Source organism: Daphnia pulicaria, chromosome 11, assembly GCF_021234035.1.
Source record: "Daphnia pulicaria isolate SC F1-1A chromosome 11, SC_F0-13Bv2, whole genome shotgun sequence".
Lineage (NCBI taxonomy): Eukaryota > Metazoa > Arthropoda > Branchiopoda > Diplostraca > Daphniidae > Daphnia > Daphnia pulicaria.
In genome coordinates, this window is record NC_060923.1 from 1,831,404 (window position 1) to 1,854,052 (window position 22,649).

General features: G+C 41.9%; 4 protein-coding genes across 8 annotated transcripts in view; all 4 read right to left on the reverse strand.

The window, feature by feature from the left end:
• The window catches only part of LOC124315264 (synaptotagmin-7-like), a 43,845-nt gene extending 33,995 nt beyond the window's left edge, over window positions 1-9,850 (reverse strand). For 2 of the 4 annotated variants that reach the window (XM_046780817.1, XM_046780816.1), the window contains exons 1-2: window positions 9,247-9,846; window positions 8,902-9,158 (exon numbers count right to left, since the gene is read on the reverse strand). The gene's annotated coding sequence lies outside the window, so the exon portion shown is untranslated. Of the gene's footprint in view, window positions 1-303; window positions 451-8,901; window positions 9,159-9,246 lie in introns of those variants that run through there. The other 2 variants (XM_046780815.1, XM_046780821.1) reach the window with 2 other exon arrangements.
• A 758-nt stretch (window positions 9,851-10,608) lies between these two features.
• On the reverse strand, window positions 10,609-13,432 carry LOC124315238. The gene is made up of 3 exons (XM_046780772.1): window positions 13,269-13,432; window positions 11,143-12,843; window positions 10,609-11,050 (listed from the first exon to the last, which is right to left on the reverse strand). Exons 2-3 carry the CDS (start codon window positions 12,831-12,833, stop codon window positions 11,047-11,049), a joined length of 1,695 nt encoding a protein of 564 aa, XP_046636728.1. The 5' UTR covers window positions 12,834-12,843; window positions 13,269-13,432; the 3' UTR covers window positions 10,609-11,046.
• Window positions 13,433-13,545: 113 nt separating this feature from the next.
• Window positions 13,546-19,270, reverse strand: LOC124315150 (serine/threonine-protein kinase DCLK1-like). Of its 2 annotated transcripts, XM_046780611.1 has the most exons (16): window positions 18,822-19,270; window positions 18,378-18,607; window positions 17,844-18,317; window positions 17,413-17,781; window positions 17,238-17,315; window positions 16,865-16,961; window positions 16,651-16,728; window positions 16,417-16,586; window positions 16,255-16,352; window positions 16,141-16,192; window positions 15,953-16,078; window positions 15,743-15,889; window positions 15,286-15,675; window positions 15,090-15,218; window positions 14,505-14,936; window positions 13,546-14,356 (listed from the first exon to the last, which is right to left on the reverse strand). In XM_046780611.1, the coding sequence occupies exons 1-15, from the start codon at window positions 18,904-18,906 to the stop codon at window positions 14,895-14,897; spliced, it is 2,565 nt and encodes an 854-aa protein (XP_046636567.1). In that variant the 5' UTR covers window positions 18,907-19,270; the 3' UTR covers window positions 13,546-14,356; window positions 14,505-14,894. The 2 variants fall into 2 exon arrangements, with proteins under 2 accessions (XP_046636567.1, XP_046636566.1); XM_046780610.1 differs by lacking the exon at window positions 14,505-14,936.
• Window positions 19,271-19,409: 139 nt separating this feature from the next.
• On the reverse strand, window positions 19,410-22,522 carry LOC124315358 (T-complex protein 1 subunit beta-like). Its single transcript, XM_046780992.1, has 9 exons — window positions 22,305-22,522; window positions 21,900-22,073; window positions 21,576-21,841; window positions 21,177-21,480; window positions 20,993-21,120; window positions 20,613-20,787; window positions 20,373-20,550; window positions 20,099-20,302; window positions 19,410-20,032 (listed from the first exon to the last, which is right to left on the reverse strand). Exons 1-9 carry the CDS (start codon window positions 22,305-22,307, stop codon window positions 19,860-19,862), a joined length of 1,605 nt encoding a protein of 534 aa, XP_046636948.1. The 5' UTR covers window positions 22,308-22,522; the 3' UTR covers window positions 19,410-19,859.
• Window positions 22,523-22,649: the final 127 nt, after the last annotated feature.

A 22,649-nucleotide genomic window follows, 5' to 3' on the forward strand; every position in this document is an offset into this window, starting at 1 on the left:
TCCGCCTTGAACGGAAGTAGAAAGTAAGTTTGAATTTGGCGAGAAAAAAAGGAAAACGAAAAAGCGTCGCAGGATGAAATGAGATGGTAGCCTTTCGATGTCACCGTGGACGACATTCACTTCCGGAGAGTTCACTGAGCTCCACGTGTCTTCTATTCAGCAGAGAAAATGGAGCAGCCGACAAATTGAGTCTCGATAGGATAATAGAAAGGGCAAAAAGTTAAGGCGGATTTCCAGAGAAAGAAAAAAAAAATGAATATGAATATAAAAGGACATTCGTCGCGTTTGGAATTTGTCCGTTACCGAATGATGCAAACGCCCCCTCAAATATGTCGGCCATTTTCCCCCCAAAAGGGCCAGTGTGACGTGATAACGAATGACGTGCCGCACAGCAAACGACAATGAGGATGAACGTGATATCAGGAACGAATCTCGCCTACTACACGAGAAAACACTCCGTTTTTTTTGTCTAGTTTAGTTTCGGACAGCGTAGTCGGTGTAAATAAAAGGTTTTCAAGAGGAGGTAGTAGCTGCCATGGTTACCGGAGCTTGGCAGCTTTTGTCGTGATATCTTTCTACTGTTCCACTTTGTCTTCAGAGTGTTACAGTTCGTTTACTTTTCGTCTCGTTTTTGTTTTTGGTTTCTTCTTCCTTCGTGCAATGGCCGACTAATGACCAGCAGTCCGGCAGAATACGGCAATCGGAACGAAGATATAAAAGTTACGATGACGTCAGTAGTAGGATATGAACAAGCTAGGGGGAGGGAGAGGGAGAGGGAGAGAGAGAGAGAGAGATTGGTCGGTTGTTCGCGTAAATGACAAAGCAACTTAATGAATAATGATCTCTCCTTCAAAATCTGGTTTTTGGCGAATGGTAAATCAGGAGCTGTCCACAGCCGAACCTTTTTTGCTTAAGAAACAGAGGGAGAGAGAGAGGAGAGAACTTTAATTTTGAGTATGGACATTTCATTAGCGACCGACATGTTAGTCACACGAAAGCAAAGTTGGGCAAATTGAAAATGAGACTGGGGCCCGAGCTGATGCTCTCCATAGCCCGGCGATGATCAAACTTTGTCACGAGTTTGCCCAGAAACATGGTCCCAAACCCAATGAAACCCGAGTAACTCCAACACATCTGCTGGAATCTTTGACAGGATAACGGCGGAAATATACATTTGAAATCAGGAACATCTTTCTCGATTCAGCTGCTTGGGAGTCCCGTTAGGGCGAAACTAAATACGGGTGTAGGATTATTATAGGGATCGGATCGCTGTTCCAAGATGTCAAATGTGGAGTCTAATAAGATTTAGCGATGGCAATTTAAAGCCGCAAACCCTCACAGATGAGAAATGTTTTGTTTAATGGGCATTGATACCAAGGGAGCAATGCTCTGTTGCCTCTCCGCCAATGGGAAACCCAAGACTCCCATATTGTTGCAGTCAAAAGTTAAATGGTTTGTGCTCTGGTAATAAATCGCAAATACCCTGCATTTAACAAGGGCAGCAATAAATAATCCGCCAGTAATTAGCAAAAACATAACATGCATATAATACTAACGGCAAACTTGAACAGACTGGCGTCACCAAGGGGTCGCAGTAATTTTCTTTTTCTTTTTGCAAACAGAAATTTCGGTGAAATTTCATCACACTAAGTCACGAAGAGGAGAAAACGGACGAGTGACGGATTAGAACCGCGCGTGCTGTGCTCCCTTGGCGAAAAAAGTGAAATGAAGCACACGAGAGAGCGAAATGAAGTCTAGCTTCTCTTTCACAGCGTCATTTATACTTTTTCATTCCCGCCGGCTCTTCATCATGCCCAAGGCCTTTATTCCGCAGTTGGAAAAAGGGCCTTTTGAATTTATCAACAAAAAATGTTCAGTTTCTGTAGAGACAGAGAAAGAAAAGAAGAAAAGAAAAAAAATGAAAAATTTGAGGGGGGAAAAAGGGAAGAAAAGAAATCAATCGACTCGAATGGGGAATGCAAATAATGGAGATATCCACAATGGGTAGTCACCAACTCGTCAATCGAAAAGAAAAAAAAATATCCGACGGAATACAAGGACTCAATCATGTGATCCAATCACTTTGCGACACACCCCTCGACAACTATAATCGATGTTACCTTTGAGAGGCAATCGGTCGACCTGGACAAACAATTTTTTTTTCGTAATCCCGCGGGATTTACCTTTCCTCCCCCCCCCCATCCTAGAACGTTTTTCTGTTCGACTATTACGAATATTTCCAATATTCGATAACATTTCTAGGATTTAAAAAAAAAAAAGAAAAAAAGTCTAGCCAATTCAAACTTTGCTCGCCATCAAACTTTTGAAAAGCCCAGTTGGAATTAATGGCTTAGTTGCAAGTATTTTTATTCAATTTTGTTTCACGAGAAATTGCAGAAGTTCCTTCGACTGCCTTCTACTAACTTTTCCCGTGTTTCTTCCAACCCGAGAATTTCCTACGTAACCAAGTAATGTCGTTACATTAATTGGGCACGTCTCATACTTGGCTGGCCCGTGCTTGTGATGCTCTTGTCTGTCACAATCCCTGCAGGTAGGAGTTTCCCTCCCGCTCTTGTCGAATTTTTACAGTTACCTGCACAACTAGTTTTACCCAGATGATGGTCTTCCGAAACCCTCAGTCGTTCACTAGACCATCTTCATTACACCCAATTGAAATGTTGCGTAATAACAGCCCCAGCGGACTACAAAAAGGAAATGTAGCGCCCTAGCCCCTAGGATACTATTGATTTGTCTACCCACAGTAGCAACAAAAACGTAGCGAAAAAGTTTATTTTTAGGCCTTCGCAAACCACAGTAAAGCTTGCGGGCAATCCAGCGAAAGAGAGCTTGGCAGGCTGTTTGGTTTTTTTTTTGCTTTCGCAGCAGCAGCAGCAAAAGAGATCGATGAATGTGATTGTTGAAACTCGAAACATCGGTCGTTGGGCACGCTCTCCCCACTCGACACACACAAGAACGAAACACGGTCGGGTCGCCGTCCTCCATCTTTCATCTTCTCATTAGCTGACGGATGAAAGGAAACAAGAAAAATATAGTACGAAAAAGAAAGAAAAAAAAATGTTTCATTCCGCTAACTGCATAATAAAATAAAATAAGAAAAATAGTCCGCTCGATTTAAGGCATGTTACGACGCCGTGGCGGAGGATCAGCGGCGGCAAACAAATAACGCTCGGCTCTATAAAGATGGATTTCATTCTCTCTCTCGATGGCAAGTCTGGGCAAATAAGCGGGATCACGTGAAACATAAACCGCTATTAGAAGAACAAACACGCACACCACTTAAAGTGTGTCAACACATCGGTTCGGAACACGCCAGAAATCCCCTCCACCCCAAAAAGAAAAGAAAAAAAAAATTACAGGAAATTGGAATAAAGCAAATGTCGATCAAATCCAGTTGGTAAAATAAAGAACTCGTAATACAAAGCGGAAACCCCAATCGTATTGTTCATCATTACCCAGCGTACGTACAACAATCGAACCATGATAAGTATATCACAACAGCGCGGAATCATTAATTACGAGCGATCATAAAAGTCCAGACACCCGATGCCAAAAACCTATCCATGTCATCTCGAGTTTGACATTAACTTGACAGTTAGATTTGCGTGGGGTTGTAATAATAAGGCAGGGGCCACTTAAGTGTTGATCGAGGCTTCGGATTTCCTCATTTCCAATTAATTTCACGTTGTTTATTAATGGAGTCAGTATTCTGTTACCCTAATCGGATCAGCCTACTGCGCAAAACAAAGATCTTGTAACTTTTGAAATGAACTAGCGTTGTGAAAATTGGCAGGTAGGCTCAGTAGCGAGCGATGGAAATTCGAAACCAACAGCTCAAAGTCAATAAGCGTAAAAGCAGTGGAAACAGCCAGCCAACAAAATGGAACGAGACTTTGAATGGAGCCAAAGTTGAAACATCGTCTTTCCTGGAAGTTCCATTCGGTTGCGGCCAAACGGAACGGAACATATTAGGAGCCAATTAAAAAGTCGAATTTATGACTCTTAGCTCTTACCGTGTTTCTTTTTCAGAGCTCAACGAGGCAACGATTATTATGCATTTTCATTACTTAGACCAAGTGAACAAAAGAAGAAAAAAAAAATAGGCAAGACAATCGAAAATTACGCCTAAATATCCGTCCTTCCATTCTCATTTGGGTTCTCCGGAACGGAAGGAAAAATAATAGCGCACAGAGGAACGGGATTGACGTCAAACTATCGAAGGAAAGAAAAAAGGAAGAATAAAAAAAAAAAAAAGATAAATAAAAGCCAGGCGCTTACAATATGCAACACGAGTAACAACTTCACGCTTTCATCTTGCCTCCCAACCTTTCGAGCTCCAGCCATTGTCGGCGTAGAAGAAGAAAAAAAAAATCAATTATTTCTCTGGTAATCTGTTTCCTTCCGCTACTGCTACCGAACTCTCCGTGTCACATCTCAGGGGGTGATAAAACCCTTGTCGGAAGCGCTAGAATATTATTGATCCTGCCTTTCTCAAATTCTATTGCTCCGTGTCTGTGTGTGGCACGCAGAAACGACGTGTTCCAGTTACTCGTCAATATCATTACTGATAGAACATGATGATAACTTGTAGTGCGGCGTTCGATGCCAATATGGCGCGAGCATATATCCCCATACAACCCAAAGCCCTATGTTCCCTTTTATCCCGGGAGAAAGGGATCGTCGATGATAGGACACACCTCCGCAAGAAGCGCTCCTGAATCGTACGACGTAAACATGTACTAATAAAAGGAAGGGGGCAAAAAAATGTGGTCAGTCAACACCAATACGGAACGTGCACTAAATGTCAAGAGATTAAGGTCAAGAATTCCGATGGATGTCCGCTTGGGGGTATCGGATGGTCCGAGATGAAAAAGGATCTTGGAAGTATAAAGAAGAAGAACGCATTTCTGTTCTCCTTTTTTTTTCGTCTCAAAGGGCTAGGCCAGTCACTCAGCGACCGGCCTCGGTTGCTTATACCCTATTCTTTACTCTCTTAGGAGGACCCAATCAATTAGCAGGGCGATGCATATTTCGGAGTCAGCTATCTGAATATTTCATAAAGGTCGGCGCACATTCTCAACGAACGAGGGGCCGTCAGTAGTAGTCGGTAATGGGGCAGTCTAAATTTTCCAGGGCTTAATGCAATCACGAAGACGAGAGGCTTAAAAAATGGAAATCAGCTCAACGCTTTAGGCAACAACTGACATTTTATGATCGGGCAGTCGGGAAAGATTGGCCAAGACATCACCGTAGAAACGACGTGAGAGAAGAAAAAAGCGTTTCACACACACAAAAGTCTACGGGTAACATTTGATGTTAAGGAATATTCTATCATGTTAAGTAGAAAGTCAGAACTCCCCCAGGCCATTCCCTTTGTGCTGTGCAGAAGCAACAGAGCGCGCCATGGCCGGAGCTATCCATCCGTCGGGACTTGGAATAACAAACACGTAGACTCACGCTACACACATAGAGAGAGAGAGAGAAAAGTACTGCTCTCCTCCACCCTCCCCTCTTTTTACGCCAGGCACCCAAAGAGGCGGATCGATAAAACTAGCGGCCCGCACACAGTGCCGCATTTATATGTGTATGTATACCCCCAAACACATACGAAGCTGGGCTTGAACATGCCAACAGCGTAATCAAAAACTGGACCAAAGTCATTATCTATCGAAATAGGTCGACTCGGCGACGCGATAGATTCAATGCACGAAAGAGCGAACGCGTTGTGTTGTTTTTATACCGGTGGGCACGAAACAAGACCGTCCAACCCTCACGAGGGCAACAACAAAAAGTTGGGGTTTCGCCTCACCGATAACACGCCAAGACAGCGAAAGGCTTGGCGGGAGAAATAAACGCGTGATACGACGACTGGCGGCACGGGGTGACACCGAGGGTAAAGGGTACGAAAATAAAAAATAAATAAAAAAAGAACGCCACAACTTGTGGATTGATTGTGCGGCTACAAAAGTTTTTTTTAAATTTTATTTTCTAACCCCATTTTCTTTCTGTCTTCTATGTCTGTCACTCCGCCGGTCCCGAATCAATAACGAACCGAAAAACGCCAAGTAAGTTTATTAGCACCCGCACGAACGCGCCTCTCTTCTCCACCGACTTTTAATGACGGAAATGCCTGACTGGCTGCTGCTGCTGCCGGATGAGAAACGCTGAAAATGTTGAAAGATCCAACCGTAAAAAAGAAAAGAAAACGGAGGGAGGTAACTAGCATCCATCCGCATGCATATAAGATGCTAATACAAAAAGTTTTTCTTTTTTTCCCCGGCTCGTTTTATTCCTTTTTACACACTCGGCGCCTATCAAAGCGAGTTACGGCCAATAGAGAGAGCCCGTGTGTTTGCAAAAGAAGTTTTCCGCCTCATACAACTTAATCCACTATCAAAGGCCTCAGGGGGGCGATGAATCCCAATCAAAAGGGGGAAATTCCCAAAGTTTTCTTTAGCTCTCCTTCTCATCTCCTTCAAATGAATCAGCCGCCTTTTGGGTTAACTCGGAATTTCCCCAGCTAAAAAAAAAAGAATAATCCTGTCATAACAGGACAACTGTATATGACATAAGATCTCCCGAGTAAAAAAAACAAAAAAAATTACCCGTGACATAACACGGGGGGAAAAAGTGGAAGCGAAAATTAATTCAATCTAAAGTATCTACATCCTGCCATAAACGGCGGGCGTGATCAATTCGTCCAACAATCTACTAGTTTGCACCGTATAAGAACGGCGACGTCACCGATCTCTTGTCAGGCAGCAAACACTTGTGATGGTTGGAGCGTTGTTTACACGCCGGATGAGTCAAACCGAGTGTGGGGTGGGTGGATGATGGATCCCGTGGTCGGGAAATGTCGATCCGGTAATCCACCAACTCACGTCTTCCCACTCTTCGAAACCTAATCAAGGACCATGCACTCCCTACAGCGATCAAACAAGACTCGAACCTACTTTCCTTAGTGGAAAAGAAAACCCCTTGCTTTTTTATACTCTACTCCTTTATGCTCATATCCTTCGCCAATCCTTCCGGTTAGCATTGAGATTAAAATTACCGCCAGCTGCTACCGCTGCTACCACTGCCACCAGCAGGGGACACTTCCAAACAGCCGTTTCTTTACTTCCTCGTGCGACATTTCCTTCCGCTTCAATCTAAAGCCAAACCTCGGCGCGTATTACAAGATTTTTTCTGAAAAAAAGGAATAAGTTCCTACTTATGCAAGGTTAGCAGCCTAACCCTGTCGGTTGATGATTTATTCAGCAGAGGACGTGCCATAAAGGCATCGCCGTCACGGTTGGCAAAATGTGTGAATCATGCAAGAGGCTTTAGATTGATGCGAGGTACACTAATCAAGCATCAAAGCGACCTGTAGATGATAATCAGTACGGCGCCGATTGGCGACAGACTTTCTCACATCATTAGGACGGTGTCGGGCGGAATCGAGCGGCTCATTGATTTCCAGTATCACCAGCAGGATCAGCCGGCTGGATCGATGGAAAAGAACCATGACACACGGGTCGGTCGATGAACGGGTTAAACATATTCACCTGATGACTCTAAAAGCTGGATGTATCTAGTAGTGAAAAAGGGTCTAGAGACATTCGACAATAGCGCATAATATAATGTCATAGGAAATCTACGAACGATATGAAATCAAATACATCAGGGCATTCGTCGGAGCCAGTTAGAATTGGAAATCGGATCGATTTTTCAGGGTAGACCGGAAAAGAAAACGACATCGATACCTGGACCCTCTGTTTTGTTTTGAATGTTTAACTTTCAAAAATGGAGAAAATAATAAAAAGAAGTATGGCACGTGCGCTTTAGAAGAGGACGATTCTCAAGGAAGCGATCAAACGATAGAAGTTGTGCGTGTAACTATGACATTTACCACAGACAAAAAAAAAATGTTAGAAAATGGGTGATTTTTGCATCACTTCGAACTTTGCTTTTCTTCAAAAGGAGAGACGTCACGGGAAATCCCACTATCTTCGGTCCAAAAAGATACTATGCGCCTCCACCGACCAACAATTCCATAGATCCCTAACAGGAAGTGAGGACCGGCAGTGACAACCAATGGCGTTGAATGTATGAAGACGAAATACGACGTAGTGCGTAGGATCGACTAGAGCCACAAGAAAATTCAGAGCGTGAATAATGCATGTTGACAGGTGCATCTACCATGGGGGATGACACTAGGGAATAGAGGGTTGGTATTCTTATCCCAACTTTTTATCTCTACCCCGTCGAACCAATCGAGCTTGTGAATGACCACCAACACAACAGACACGTGTGGAGCCAAAAGGGGACGGACGGGCGGACGGACGGAAAAAAAGAAGGAGGGATTGTCCAGTCGGATGTGGCTAACAACTTGTTTGTTTGTTGCTTCTCGCTTCTTTTCCGCAGCAGCAAGAAATGTAACAAGAATGTCGTCGAGAATTAGATGAAGAATAAAACAGATGGAAGGGGAACACCAAAGTGCCAATTCGTGCTGGTGTGACCTAGATGATTGATTTTCATCACCTTCCTATTACATTACAACAACCACTCTCTCTCTCTCGCTTGCTCGGTTCTCTATAAGTTAGTAAAAGCTCTCGCTACAAGCAGTAGGAGGCGGCAAACTGGGAACTAGTGCTGCTCGATGTGCACAAGATCGATCGGACTCGAGCCAAAGTGCTTGGAGCTGCTGCAATTTATGCCAACGGGAGTGTATTAGTCTGAATCAACACGAAGCCCCTGCAATCCTTGACTAAGTAGAAACGCAAAAGGAAATAATAAAAAAAAAGCAAAAGGAATAGATAATGATCCCGTCGTCCGACGACTAGTAACGGAAACGAATGGAATCTGAACCGAAAGGAACAAAGGATTGGGAAAAACACTTACCGAAACTTGGTGCGGAACAAACGGAGCGGAAGGTGTTGATTTGTTGGTAACTGGCCGACTAACAAGCTGCGAAAAGCGGGCGTGGTTTCTAGATGGAGAGACAATAGCCGATTGCTTCAAGGGCTACACACCCGACTCGAAACTTAATAATCCTGCTTCGCGATCCTGGCCGCTTTGTTGATGACACACAATGTACCGGCAGTGCACTTTACTTATAACATTCAAAGTCCCGAAGATCGTAAAACCGTTTAAAAGTCCTGTACAAAGACAAAAAAAAAACAGCAATAAAAATTGTCGAACAAGAACGTAAACAATGATAAACTCTATTCCCGCAAGTTGACTCACCCGCATCCAATTGTCCATTAGCAGCAGGTGCTCTTCAGGACCACCAGTCCAACGAACGGAGTAACTCATTTGATTAAATAGAAACTGTCTCACGTGCCAAAGTGTTCAAATAAATAAAAGTCAGACCTCTACACCCTGTGACGCGGTGGTGAGGGCGATCCTCTGTAAGAGAAACGAATATCAGAACTGACCACAACCAAGTTAAGGAAGTTGGGTTTACTTTTTCCTTTTTTTACACCGTCGGGAGCGAGCTTCCGTTCTGTTCTCCGCCTTCAATACACCTGACGAACTCAGGCTGCGTGCGGGAACGGGAGCAGAGAGCATAGATACACTCCTGGCTCCGCCTGCCATTGGTCTGCGCTTACGCAATGCACCACCGAGTCGGCCAGCCTCTTTTCCCGCTTCGACCCAAAAGGACGAGAGCAATCACTAGTCATCAGTGGAAGGAATCGGATGAGTCCGGTCCGTCGCTTTCGCTTACCCCCACAGAACGACGTACATGCAATTTTCAAAAACAAACATGTTTGATCAAGTTCAAATAAAGATAGATGTCTGCTGAAGTGTAAGTACCGTACATTTTTACTTGTGGCTCGCCGCTCGCTCACTTTGTAGCCTCGTAGAAGGCGCATTAATTAACTTCTCGGGCATGTGCTCCGCAGCTGGCAGGTCGCCTAACAACAACGGCGCTGGATACATTTTTTCCAGATGTGGACGGTCCATTATCACTTATCATTTAGTTGCGCCGTTTTAGCTGTCCATTGCAATGGGGTAAGAGAATATCGACACAAATGTATAACAGGGCGGATAGGAGTTTCGCGTGTAGTCGAGAGCTTTAGTTACCTGCGCTATAATTTGTAAGGAAGTCACTGACAAAGTGCATCCAATCGAGGTGGGTAGACGGTTGTGACCCACGCAGCCTTAAATCTTGGACGATTATTTGCTCCTGTTCTCAACAATGTTCCTCCTACAATCTAAGCCAACAGAGACATCTAAAAAGAGAAAAATAAATACATTTTAAATGTTTGTTCGTAAAAATAAACAGAGACATAAAAGCACGAGGATTTGATACCTTCTTCTTCTTTCTTATTTCTGCTGGTGATGGATCTCGGGGTATAAAGCGTTGCATTACTACGCGGGCTGGAATATCCGAAAAAACACGCCACGCCAAGCTGAGCAACAGCCGAAGAAATAATCCCATGACACGGGCACTTGAAGTTCAATTCGGGTACAACGTGGGAGAACTAGATATTGTCACAAATCTGGTGCCCCGAAAATCGAATTTCTGAATAAATAAGCATGATGCTGACAAATCTAAAAAATAGACCAGCAATAAAATCTGCAAATATGAAAACATACAGTGAATTTAATTTTAAACTCGTCGATGTATTGCGAACATCTGTGTGCGAAACCGTGTAAAACCCCCAAACAAAAGAGAAAAACCATCTTGGAATGGTACCCAAAACCCACAAACATATCCCAGAAAATAAACAGTAGAAGCGAAAACTATACAAATTCCCCACAACATCACACACACACACAAAAAAAATTATATAAAGAAAACGCCCCATAAAAAAAAGACCAGAAAAACAAACAAACAGAATATCAATTTTGAAAATAAACGAACGCGGAATTTTGGCTCCCGTCAAGGAAATTTCCGAATTTCTTCGGTCTCCGCTTCACTTGGATGCGCGTAACTGGACGAGCAATAGATATCTCTCTGGGTTTGAAACGTAGAGAACAAAAGGGGAGGTGAAGACTCGGGGAGTCGAGGGCAGTCAAAAGATTTTGGTGTTTTCAAAATTAGCTATACATAAAACCAATATTAATATTAATAAAAAAAAGAGCATGCACACGTACTCCATTCCGAAATGGAACGAGATATTAAACATAACTCACACAGAAGGGTGAACCATGGACGACGGCATGGAACGACGTCGGTTTTGAAGAATGTGCTTTGCGGTATTCCATTTGACATCTTGGAGTTGACGCTGGATTAGGTGGATATGGCGAAGGAATGCAGCATTGTGTTTGCGCTGGGCACGGCGGAAGGCATCAAAACGGGTTTGAAGTTGAAGCAATTGTTGTCCTTGAGTGGGCTTACGCACCTTGGAGGCGGGTAATTTACCTTCATCCAAATCCTTTTTGACTTTTTTGTCGCTGGTTTTGATGACTTGGAGAAGAGGATTAGGATCTTCAAATCCGTCCGGAGGTATAACAAAGACAGCAGCATCGAATTGAGAAATTTGTTCGTGCGGACCGTTTTCTTGCTTAACCATCTTTCTGGAGTGAGAGGCCCGACGACTAGTAGGAGCAACATGACACCTGGCGAGATCTGCTCTTTTAGCTAACAGCGGATTCATTGCTTTGCTGAAAAGCCGGCTGACCACGCGTTGGTTTGTCCAATCCAGTTTAACGTCGAAAAACAGACTGAGTGCTCTGGCAAAGTTTCTTCTCGTTTCCTTAACCTGAGAGAAGTGGGAGTGCAATTCAATCACGACGCCATTCTTTAGCTTCTCAGCCTTTAGTTTCTCTTGGCTCGTTGGAAGATCTGTCAAGTCAAAAACATTGGAAAAGATGCCGGCAGCTGTGCAAAACGGGCCAATCTCGGTATAGTTGGTTACTGGTTGCATAGCGGACTCGGGAATCGACGGCGAAAAACCAGCGACATCACAAGAAAATTCTTCAGTAGGCTGGATGGTAATCGAAGGAGTTGGAACAGGGATAGATCTGAATTTACAAACGGCATTTTTGATTGATTCGGAATGAATGGTTATTACAAATTCGTCTTTTTCTTCTTTAGTTTCTTGAATCGCTTCAACTGCATCAAGGGAGCAAATCTCTTCGATCATTTTCTCCACTGGTAACGTCACGATGGCGCTATCCGGGATACTGATGTTTCCGGATCGACAATTTGACTGGGTATCACTTTTTCCGGAGTTGGAATCAACTTGAGGCATAAACTCTGTTACTGGTTGAAATTCTTGAGGGTCGATGCTGGTTGATTCTGAAGGTAAGTAGTTTAGCAATCGGTAAAGCTTACTGCTGCAATCGGGCTGTTCAGGAGAAAGTGACGGGTGTTGCTTGATCATTTGCTCAACCTGCTGCTTCAGCTCCTGGGCTTCTTCGTTTACAGCAAAGCATTGAGTTCCACCGAAATTGTCAATTAACTGGACATAATGCCAGTCCTGAGAACCTTGTGCAGCAGAAAGACTGGCAACGTCCATTGGAGTATGTTGGCCGGAAACCGGTTGGCTATCAGCTTCCTTCATCCGCAAGATCTCCTCGTCAACTTGTTTCATTCCGGAATGAATCAGGTCATAAGTTAAAATGTTTTGATTAGATTCAACTCCAGATATTATCTCCATGTTAAACTCGCTGGTAGGAGTTATTGTTTCAATATCAATTTCTCCATTTGACTCATTTCCCAAATAACAGCGAACATAATCAGCACACAAATCCATAATGGGACCAATAGGATGGGCATCAGCTGAATGTTTGACGGCTGAATAGCTGTTACTCGGGGGCTCATGTGGATGTGGAATAAAAAAAGAAGGTTCTTCCTGGTCATAGCTCCATTTGAAATCCATTTTTCTATTTCTAGATATTAACAAAAGTAATTATTTTAGAATTATTCCACTAGACCATAACATAGCGGCAATATGATGTAAACATGAAGATACCATTTCGCATAAAATGGCCAATGTGATGATAAATACTTTTAGTTTTTAAACGCTGACTACTCAGATATAGCACATGGAAATTTAGAGAAACAATGCCTTTGTTCAACAGAAAAAATCAACACGAGTTAGTTGAAATTGAGCATTGAATTGACTGCTATGAATCTCTTACATTCTCATCAAAGATCTTAAAACCAAATCATGGCAATCTCCAAAACAGCCAAGAAACTTGCAAAGGATCATTAATGGTGGTGATATTTAGAGAAAAAAACGACTGAAAGCACGTGGGCGGAACGTGAAGAGTGAAAACGTGCCTTAAAAGCTGAGTAACCATGATATTTTTACCTGTGGGATTTCACTGTCCTTAGACCAAGCTCGAATTCAGCACTTTCTTTTATAAAAATAATTACGTGAAGTTGTTCACACGGAAAATAAGATCCTACCTCATCACCATCCGTCCAAATATTAACCTTACTTTGAAAACCATAAGGCGAACTTGCTTCCACTAACATGCCCTAGGGGTTTCGAAACTATAACTCTCAAATTGGCCAACTGTGGCGCTGAGTGCAGGCGGGAAAATTTCTGTTTCTATGGAAAAATCATTGGCGGGAAAACTTGTGAATTTCTGTTTCGAGGGAAAACATTTTATTGTGGCATCTGTATATTGTTGATTGATTGCTATTTCACATTAACAGTAGGATAACTGTTGGTTAAAATGAAGATAGCTAACTCAACTAATGGAAGAGAACAAGTTTAAGGGATGGGCAGAAAGGGGTAAATATGAGAACTTGCGGAACATAGAGGGGGAAACGACAGCTTTAATGAGACATCAAAATATGTTTTCAATTATTTTTTTTTCTTCAATCACTTCATAAAAAAGGGCAACCGTCAAGGCAACTGTCGTGCATCATTTACTCTTCCCATTTTCTATTGAGGAGAAAACTCAACAAGTTAACTCTAATTGCATCTTTGGTTTAGAACTGCATACTTCTTCAATAGCCTTCCCCCTTTGCTTTCTATTTCAATAGCTGCCATCTAAACTTTTTTACCATCTGAAGAACATTTTTAGGTGCAACTCGGATCAGCATTCATGCATCTACCATAATCCTGCACGCTACTAGTGTACACAAGCTTGTACAAGAAAGTATCAAATACAGTACAAGCAAGGGTAATAACTTGTGCAACATAAATCAATGCCTTTTTGACAATTGGGCCTCAAAATAAAGGGAAAATACGTTGCATGAATGTCTCGCTTTCTTCCATCAAGCGTGTTCGTTGCAGGCTTCAAGACATTTTCGTTCTAGTAGTAGTAGGTGTCGATCATGCGATCAACTGATTTTGTTTTCCAAATTTCCTCATTTTACTAGTGGCAATCTTCGTCGCGGAGATCCACATTTCCACATAAATTTCAATGGCATCTCCAATGCTGTAGTCTGAAAACGAAAGAAAAAAAAAACGATTATGTCGATAAACAACTACTGTATCCCTTTGTCCGGATAAAAGAATTCGACACTTGGGAGGATAACGAAGAAATAATAATAATAATAAATAAATGAAAACAAAACAAAACAATCCACTTACGATGGAGGTGTTTGGGTTGAACTGGCAACTGAAGAAGGGTATAGGGGAAAAAATAACGCTAGTAAAAAACGAATCCAAACGAGGCTGGCAGAAGTGGGTGCTGAGTGGTGTGGGGGTTGAAGTAGACCCAGGAGATAGATGTAAGGTTAGGCACAAGTTTAAAACTTAAATCAAGACTAGAGTAGTGCAAAGAAAGAAGAGATATCAACGAGTTGAAAAAATATCGTCAATTTAGTGAGATAAAAAATTAAATGTCCCGACGAGAATTATGAGAATAATAAGTGACTCGAATTTAGAGTTAGATGCCTAGAATCTTTTCGAGGGGAATCAGGTTTGGTGTTGCTTCTAAGGTAAACAGAAAATCGAAGGGGGATATTGGTGCAACCCAACTCAGAGCACTTGCAACGAATGGAGACAAGGTGTCGATTCGGCCTAAAAAATCAAATGGCTGTTATTCACCAGTTATCGTTAACCAGCATAAACCGAATTGAAATATAAAGAAATAAAAACATTGGGTGGTGGAAAAAAAAACTAAACACGAATAAACGGAGAATTGAGAAAGACACCGTACAACTAAAGACCTACAGTGATAAGTGACTTGGGTGATTTTTTAGCAGTAACTTGTGCAACTGACAATTCAGTCGCAGAATGACTTGTGTCAAAATGAAGTCCTAAACGACTACACTGTTGAGTGTCGGGCCAATCTTCATCCTCCTGTGAATAATTTTTTAAAAAATTAATGACTAAAAGATTTAAGAAACTTGTACATTCAAAGACAGACCGTTAACCACGGATGTTGGAGAACCTCCACCGCAGAAAATCTCAGCTCAGGATCAGTTTGAAGCATGAGCGTAATCATGTCTTTAGCCATCTGGCTAGCATCATCCCAATATGGCGATGCAAATTCAAAATGTCCAGCCAAAATAGTTTCAAAAAGCTCTTCTTGATCATTGGTTGGGCTCACGAAAGGTGGATAACCACATAGTAGGATAAAAACAATAACTCCCATAGCCCATATGTCCACTTTCAGCCAGTATCCCGTCTCAAGAAGGATTTCGGGAGCCACGTAAGTGGGTGTACCACAAACCGTGTACAGCAGTTGATGCGTCTCTTCAGCTAAACCAAAGTCGCCTAGTTTCAAGGAGCGCATTCCGTCTGGTAAATTCACGACCTGAGTAGAGAATTTAAATGTTCTTAACACTTGACCGATTCCAATGATCCAACTATGTAAATCTTACAAAAAGGTTCTCCGGTTTCACGTCACGATGGACAATATTGAGCGAATGGAGATAGGAAAGGGCTGAAGCCAAATCCGACGTCATTCGTTTGGCTTCCGGTTCACTAAACTTGCCGGCAGCTGCAATAGCGTCAAACAAGTCGCCACCCTGTTTAACATGTATGAAAAAACATGAATTTAACTCCGTGTTTTGAATATCCGGGTTTCTTACCTCCACAAGTTCCAAAACAAGACAAAGAATGCTGTTGGCATCAATGACATCATACAGCTTAACCACATTTGGATGTCTTAAACGACCCAAAACTTGAACTTCGCTTTCAAGTACCACTTCTTTACCCTAGCAATAAACCGAAAAATTAATTACCTTGTTATGTTTAAAAGATAATCTTGATTTCTTACTTGGCAACGCTTTTTGTCAATTAACTTCAAAGCATAACGATCTCGTGTTCGCCTATACAAACAAAAACAAACTTGTATTTTAAACCTTTAACAACAAAAGAGTTGATTGCTTACCTGTCGATTCCCTCACGAACAACTGCGAAATTACCGTCACCGATAATACGTCCGATCTCATACCGAATTTCGACTACTATTGGCACATCCACGACCATCTAATAAATATTCATCCTATTAAAAAAAACTTGCACGTTATTATTGAAATGGCATTAATCAAACCTGATTGGAAGAAGCCAGTTCATCCGGATCTTCATAAACACGTGGAAGGGAAGAATCACGGGGTCGGTGATCGACATCGACTCCTGCAACCCCTCCCACCGCGCTTCTCGCCATGCTGGCTCGCCCATTTGATGTCGAGCGATGATTCTGAGGGGTTCCTCCACTGTAGCCTATAAATATATCCGACTAAAATTAGATGGGAGGAATTCCCAGACTTTCGTAAAAAGGTGTCACCAGTTCTAGAGCTGCCACTCTTCCCTCGTCGTGTGTTCATCGGACTGCGAGCGATAAATGGCGGAAGATATTTGATCTCTAAAAATAAGTTAATGAAAAAGAATGGTAAGTATGTATGTAAGTATGTATGTAAGTATGCGACAAAGTTCTATGTAGTGAAACTTTCACACCATCCAACAGTTTCATTTTAACAGTAAGTTAAGTGCATACATACCGTTGGAAGTGAGGTCAAAATCATCGTGGGAGAACTTCTCATTGCCATAGGCGATAAAGATGAAATCCGGCCCAAAGAAATCAGCCAAGCATCCCACCTTAACATGTATGCAAGCCATAGAAAGTAAGATTCAGACTTAACACGTTCACATGATCGGGGAACCACAAGTTGGACTATATTTTTCCAAGAACACAAGGTGTTATTATGTGAACTTTGAGACCGTGAAGTCAAAAACTTTCCCCAAATTAATTTTACGACGAAAAAGTGTTCAAAACACCCAAGAATTCTGTAATAGCCAATTTTCCCCCTAATAGTCCACTACAAAAGGGGTAAGGGGTTTATAGCAATAACACGTTTTTCAAGGATATTGTACCTGTCTCCCATCTGCTGTGTACAGTTTCCGAACGGTTCCTGAATCTGGTCGGATTGCCTCCGTTATATCGCTCAATACCTTCGGAAAAGAAGATAAACATATAAGAATGAGGATACTGAAGAAGTTTAGACTTGAACAGATGCGTTTCCGTTATTAAACAAAAAGTACTATCTACCTGTTCATAGGTAAAAGCTGTTTTCTTGTTGAGTAGGAGTCGAACAGCTTTGCGGGGCCGACTTCCATTTCGAATAATCGTAATGAGGCGCGGCTTCATGTATTCCGCCCAGCGAGGACTACTATCTCCTCCATTTGCCACAGCAGCACCGTACCCACTGCTGCTCAGCCCGTTGCTATTATTATTTACGTGATTTTTACTCCTACGCTCTTTCCAATGATCCAAGCCGGAGATCATTGATGCTTCACGGCAGATGGCTCCTTGCCCATAAGTGATCCGCGACCTACGCATAGCTGTAGTTCCAACACACTTGTTGTATTCGAGTTTCTTAAACTGGTCAGTGGATGCACATACGTAGCTTTCACCATCCTTAAAAAAAAAAAACGCATAAATTTAAAGTAAAATCCAATCAATGAAAAAAGGTATCTCACCTGTAACTCTTCGATCGTATTGATTTTACTACCATCTGTGGTAAATATTATTCTGACTCCTTGGTGGAGATTGACTCGATCGCCAACAAGTCGGTTTAACTCTGACAGGAGAGAGTCGAAGGTGCGGTATTTCTCAGTTGAGACGGCCAATGTAACGCCTTTGAAGAAACGATCGCCGTTGCGGTAAAATTTGACCTTGCGAGCTTTTTTCTCGGCTGACTTGAGTGCCAACGGCTTTCGGTTCTTTGCGAGCTTGTCGTTGTTGTTGCTTGCACCAGTAGTTGTTATGAGCGAATGCGTCATCAGCTCACTGATCTCTTCCCTACTTTTTTCTGAGCAGCTTTCTTCACTTGCTGAATAGCTTGGAGCATAGAGACTCAAACGGTCTCTACCGTTTGACAGACTGCTACTACGGATGTGGCCATTTGTACCCTTTGAATTCCTTCTTTTTACTTCCATTGACTCATTAGAAAACTGCATAAATGTTTCATTAGTCAGATAAGCATAGCAAAATATTTTTAAAAATTAAATTACCTGGTCTTCCTTCAGTGGAGGATTTCCAACTGAAGAGCTTCGAATTTCTTTAAGTGAGACAGGTTTCCCAAGTGAAAGCCTGTGCTTACTATTAGCAGGTCTTTGTTGAGCTGATGAAGGTCTAGGAGGTAGCTGGATTTTGGGAATCATGGACTTTGGACGATTTCTTGGTAGGTGTGCTGGACTATTTCCTGGACTGGTCTTTGTAGAGCAATCTGATGGTACAGAACCTGAAAGTTACGAAACAAAAAAGCATGAGTAAGAATGTATATACTGGCAAATCAGCACTACATGTTATGAGAAAATTAACCAAAGAATCATGTCGTCAGATAGGAATGGCCTAAAAAAAGTAACAACCACACAATGATTTAAGTTTTCTAAAAATTGGCCAACTTTTTTCTCAACCACGACTATCAAAATTAAAGAAGCTGAACAATTTATTACCTTCAGCAGAGCAAGAACCTGAGGAAGAAAATGAGCTCTCGACTGAAGGTGGGGGTAGCAATGACTTCACTTTTGTTGCAGACATAGTTCACTAGGCACAGATAGGTTTCCCACACTAATGAGTCAAATTTCCCACACATTCAGTGTCGAATGCAATGGCAACATATTATTTTACACGGGAGCAAATCACACCATAAACAAAAACAATAGCCTTTCAACATTTATGTAAACGGATTCCACTAAAGTTCGGTTTAATCACTATTTCATCGTATGCTTATTACGATGAAGTTTTGTAACACAGTTACGTCAAATGTACGGCGGCAACTACCAACAGTTGAAATTGAAGTGCACAATAGGAGGAAGTCCTTCAGGCAAAACGGACTTTTCAGAACGGAAGGCAATCAGCACCCTTCATGCCTCTCTGCCATCTTAAGACTAAATAAAAGTGCTCGCTGCTCAGTTGCCAAACAAACAAAGGAGAGTCGTCCCAAGGGAAACGAAAATTTTCTTTTTCCGTATTGGACGGCCTCGCCGGTAGGGCGAGTTGCCGAAAGGGAGTTTTTGGGTTTGAGTAAGTGAACTATAAAATGATAGTCTGAAAGCAATTTGTATTCCTTCTTCTGTGTAAACGAAAAATAAGTAGCTGTTGCTTTTAGATAAAAATTTCGGCTCGAAAAAGAAACTGGAAAAATGGCTTCACGGGCGAGAAAGCTTGACACACCAAGCTCTAATGAGATTGTGCTCACGTTTCCATTTTTAAGTCGTACGGAAATACCATAGCTTTCTAAAGAGAAGCCTTTTAGTATATTAGAGCTGGATTAACTAACAGAGCAGAAACTAATATAAAAAAGAAGAACAAGAATTAACTTCTTTTACTAAGCAATTGTTCAGTGTATCAGCTGTAGTAGATTATAGGACCAGTACAGAAGGACGAAGCAAAAGAGTGGGCTCGAGCAAAAAGAGCGGACCACTTAAGGGGGGAAAAAAACTGGATGCGAGTTCAAGTTAGGACGTAAGCTGTGCATCGACAGTGCAACTTTAACAATGACTCCTGTCTTGTTCACGACGGCGAGGTGCTGCCTTAATGATGTCATCAACGCGAACAATCATTTCAGCCGCTTCAGCTGCTGATACAAGCACCTGGCGCTTGACAACGAACGATTCAGTCACGCCCAACTGCTGCATACAGTCAATCTTGCCGAGATCCATATCTATTTACAATCAATGAACACATTTTAGAATTACATGTGCAACATGAAGATTTTCTGACGACATACTTAGACCAAAGGTGGCTTTCCCTTCTGAATGTGCTGCTCGGAGCTCTGACACAAGCTGAGCTGAGTCATAGCCCGCATTGTCGGCAATCACGACGGGTAGCTGGAGGAGAGCGCGGGCGAAAGCCTCCATAGCCATCGATTCTTTACCCGGAGTCTTGGCAGCCAAAGCATATACTGCCATGGCCATGAGTACTTCGCTGCAACCTTGGGATTTTGAAATAAAATGGTAAAATCCCAGGTGCACGACGGATAACATGGAATACTAAAATAGTACCTCCACCGTAGACGGTGCGTGTCTCCTTAACAGTCGAAGCTAATACACACAGAGCATCGTGAATTGAACGTTCAGCTTCATCAAGAATCTGTTGGGTTGCACCACGCAACACAAGTGTGCAAGCTTCACCCAATGGAACGCCAGAGAATCGCAACAATTTGTCTTCACCAATCATGATCTATAAAACAAATCAGGTGAGTTCTTCTTTCAACCAGAAAATGAAAGTTAAAGTTGCTCAACCTCTTCGATAAGATCACAGCGTCCAAGTTTGACAAGTTCGGGATGGCCAAAAGTAGAGACGATTTCACCTCCAGTTACCAACGCAAGGCGCTCGATACCATCAAAGTCAGCGTGTTCCACAGCCATAACACCGGCATCAGCGAACAGTTGTTCTGGGTAGTTGTAAATCAATTGTCTATAAAATCACACAAATAAAGAATTTTTGATTTAAAAATCAACCATAAATTATAAAATTTAATACAGAAATTCTAGAATACATGGATGCTAAATAAGCTAACTGACAGAATCTCAAATATTTCATAAACAAACAGAAGAATTTCTGAAGCAATATAAGATAGCAAATTTCAAATTTATGAAAGAATTATGAAAGAATGACAAACCTGTTGATAAAGACGGTGCAATTGTGCTTAAGAATGAGCTCAATCTTCTCCTTCATCTTTTCTTTTTCAGCCAACTCTAATTCTGCAACTTTAGCAACGGAATCAACGCGAATACGTGAGCCGAAAACCTAAAAATATGGATTAAGTTCAAATTCTTTGATATAGTCATCGAAGTTTAAATTACTTTGATTTTATCTGTGTCCATGGGTGTATTGGCAATAAGAATACGGGCATTTTCAACCCTCTTTGGTTGGTTGACTCCCGGTTTCTTGTCAAGCAGAAACCCAGTGTCGAGGAAGGAATCTGTGAGGGTACCTCCTTGCTTTTTGATGATTTGAATAGCTTGAAGGTTACCTGATCCCTTCAGACGTAAAACTGCGTCGACAGAGATCTTGGCAAAGAACTCTTTGTGCTGAGAAAGAATTTTTGAGCTCAAAGTCGTTCGAGCAATGTTCATTAAATCCTCGCGAAATTTAGCTTCATCTTTCCTATAAATGAAAAATTTTTTTTTAAATCAATACATTGATCAAATACATGTTGTGTTGGTCTTTTGTGCTAAATGAAACTATTATGTATATCTTACCCATTATCAATAGCTGCATTAGTAAGAGCCTCTTTGGCAGCCTGAGAGGCCTTACGCCATCCAGCAATGATGGTTTGAGGGTGGAACTTCATTTCAACAAGCTTGTCAGCTTCACGCAAAAGCTCTGAGGCCAGGACAGTCACTGAAGTTGTGCCATCCCCAACTTCAGCATCCTGGGTCTTTGACATGTCTACAAGGACTTTAGCTGCAGGATTATCAACTCCAACTGCTTTCAAAATGGTGGCACCATCATTTGTTACTTCAACCTAACAAAGGAATTTAATGACTAAGTAAAATCAAGCACAAGAAAAATCTTAAACCTACTTGTCCTTCATTGCGGCCAACACCAACAAGAATTTTGTCCATGCCCTTAGGACCAAGTGTGCTTTTCACCAGCTCACCAATGGCAATGGCACCAACAAAACAGGACAAGCGAGCAATTTCAGCCTTCTCTTCTTCACCCTCATGTTTCAAGATTCTGGTTGGGTTGAGTGAGACCTACAAAATACATAAAGTTATAAAAGATTGCATTTGATTCCATTTACTTAGAAAGAAAAATTTCAGTATGAGCAAATTTACATATCAACCATGTGACTTTCTGTCAAATGACAGTACGCCATTAAAACACAAAAGAGAGAAATAAACCGACTTTTCACAATTGAATATTGAAAAGTGAATTGCGACTTCGATACAGACAAGTAAATAAACGAGAAGTGACGAATATCGTACCATTTTTAGATAGCCGGCTGAAGTGATTCGGTTCTGACTTGCAAAATTACGTTCAACCACAAGCACGAGGACTTCTCTCTGTGGCAGAAAGAAGAAAGGTGTAGCTGGAAACCGTTTAGACGAACCTGATCCTTTGCCGCTGGACGTCGCCTCGGAGTTTCGGTTATATTTATATTTTAGGAATTTTTTTATAGAGCACCATTGAATATCGTGGAAACAGTATCAGAAAACAGTTAAGAAGAAACAAAGAAAACCAAATAAGTTGATTAAAATAATAAATCTGTAAAGACTAGTAAAGACCGACTTTATCGTTTAGACGCGGAACACTAAAACGCGGAACGTGTA

Bases quoted from the DNA above. Each gene is read 5' to 3' on its own strand.
- LOC124315150 (XM_046780610.1), bottom strand. From the start codon at position 18,906: ATGTCTGCAACAAAAGTGAAGTCATTGCTACCCCCACCTTCAGTCGAG. The intron at 17,316-17,412 runs GTAGATAGTACT...TCTTTTCCGAAG, and splicing joins CAGCTTTTACCTATGAACAG to GTATTGAGCGATATAACGGA. The intron at 16,353-16,416 runs GTTTGATTAATG...AATATTTATTAG, and splicing joins AACTGGCTTCTTCCAATCAG to ATGGTCGTGGATGTGCCAAT.
- LOC124315358 (XM_046780992.1), bottom strand. The intron at 21,121-21,176 runs GTAATTTAAACT...CCATATTTTTAG, and splicing joins TGGACACAGATAAAATCAAA to GTTTTCGGCTCACGTATTCG. The intron at 20,033-20,098 runs GTATGTCGTCAG...GATTGTAAATAG, and splicing joins GAAAGCCACCTTTGGTCTAA to ATATGGATCTCGGCAAGATT.
- LOC124315238 (XM_046780772.1), bottom strand. From the start codon at position 12,833: ATGGATTTCAAATGGAGCTATGACCAGGAAGAACCTTCTTTTTTTATT.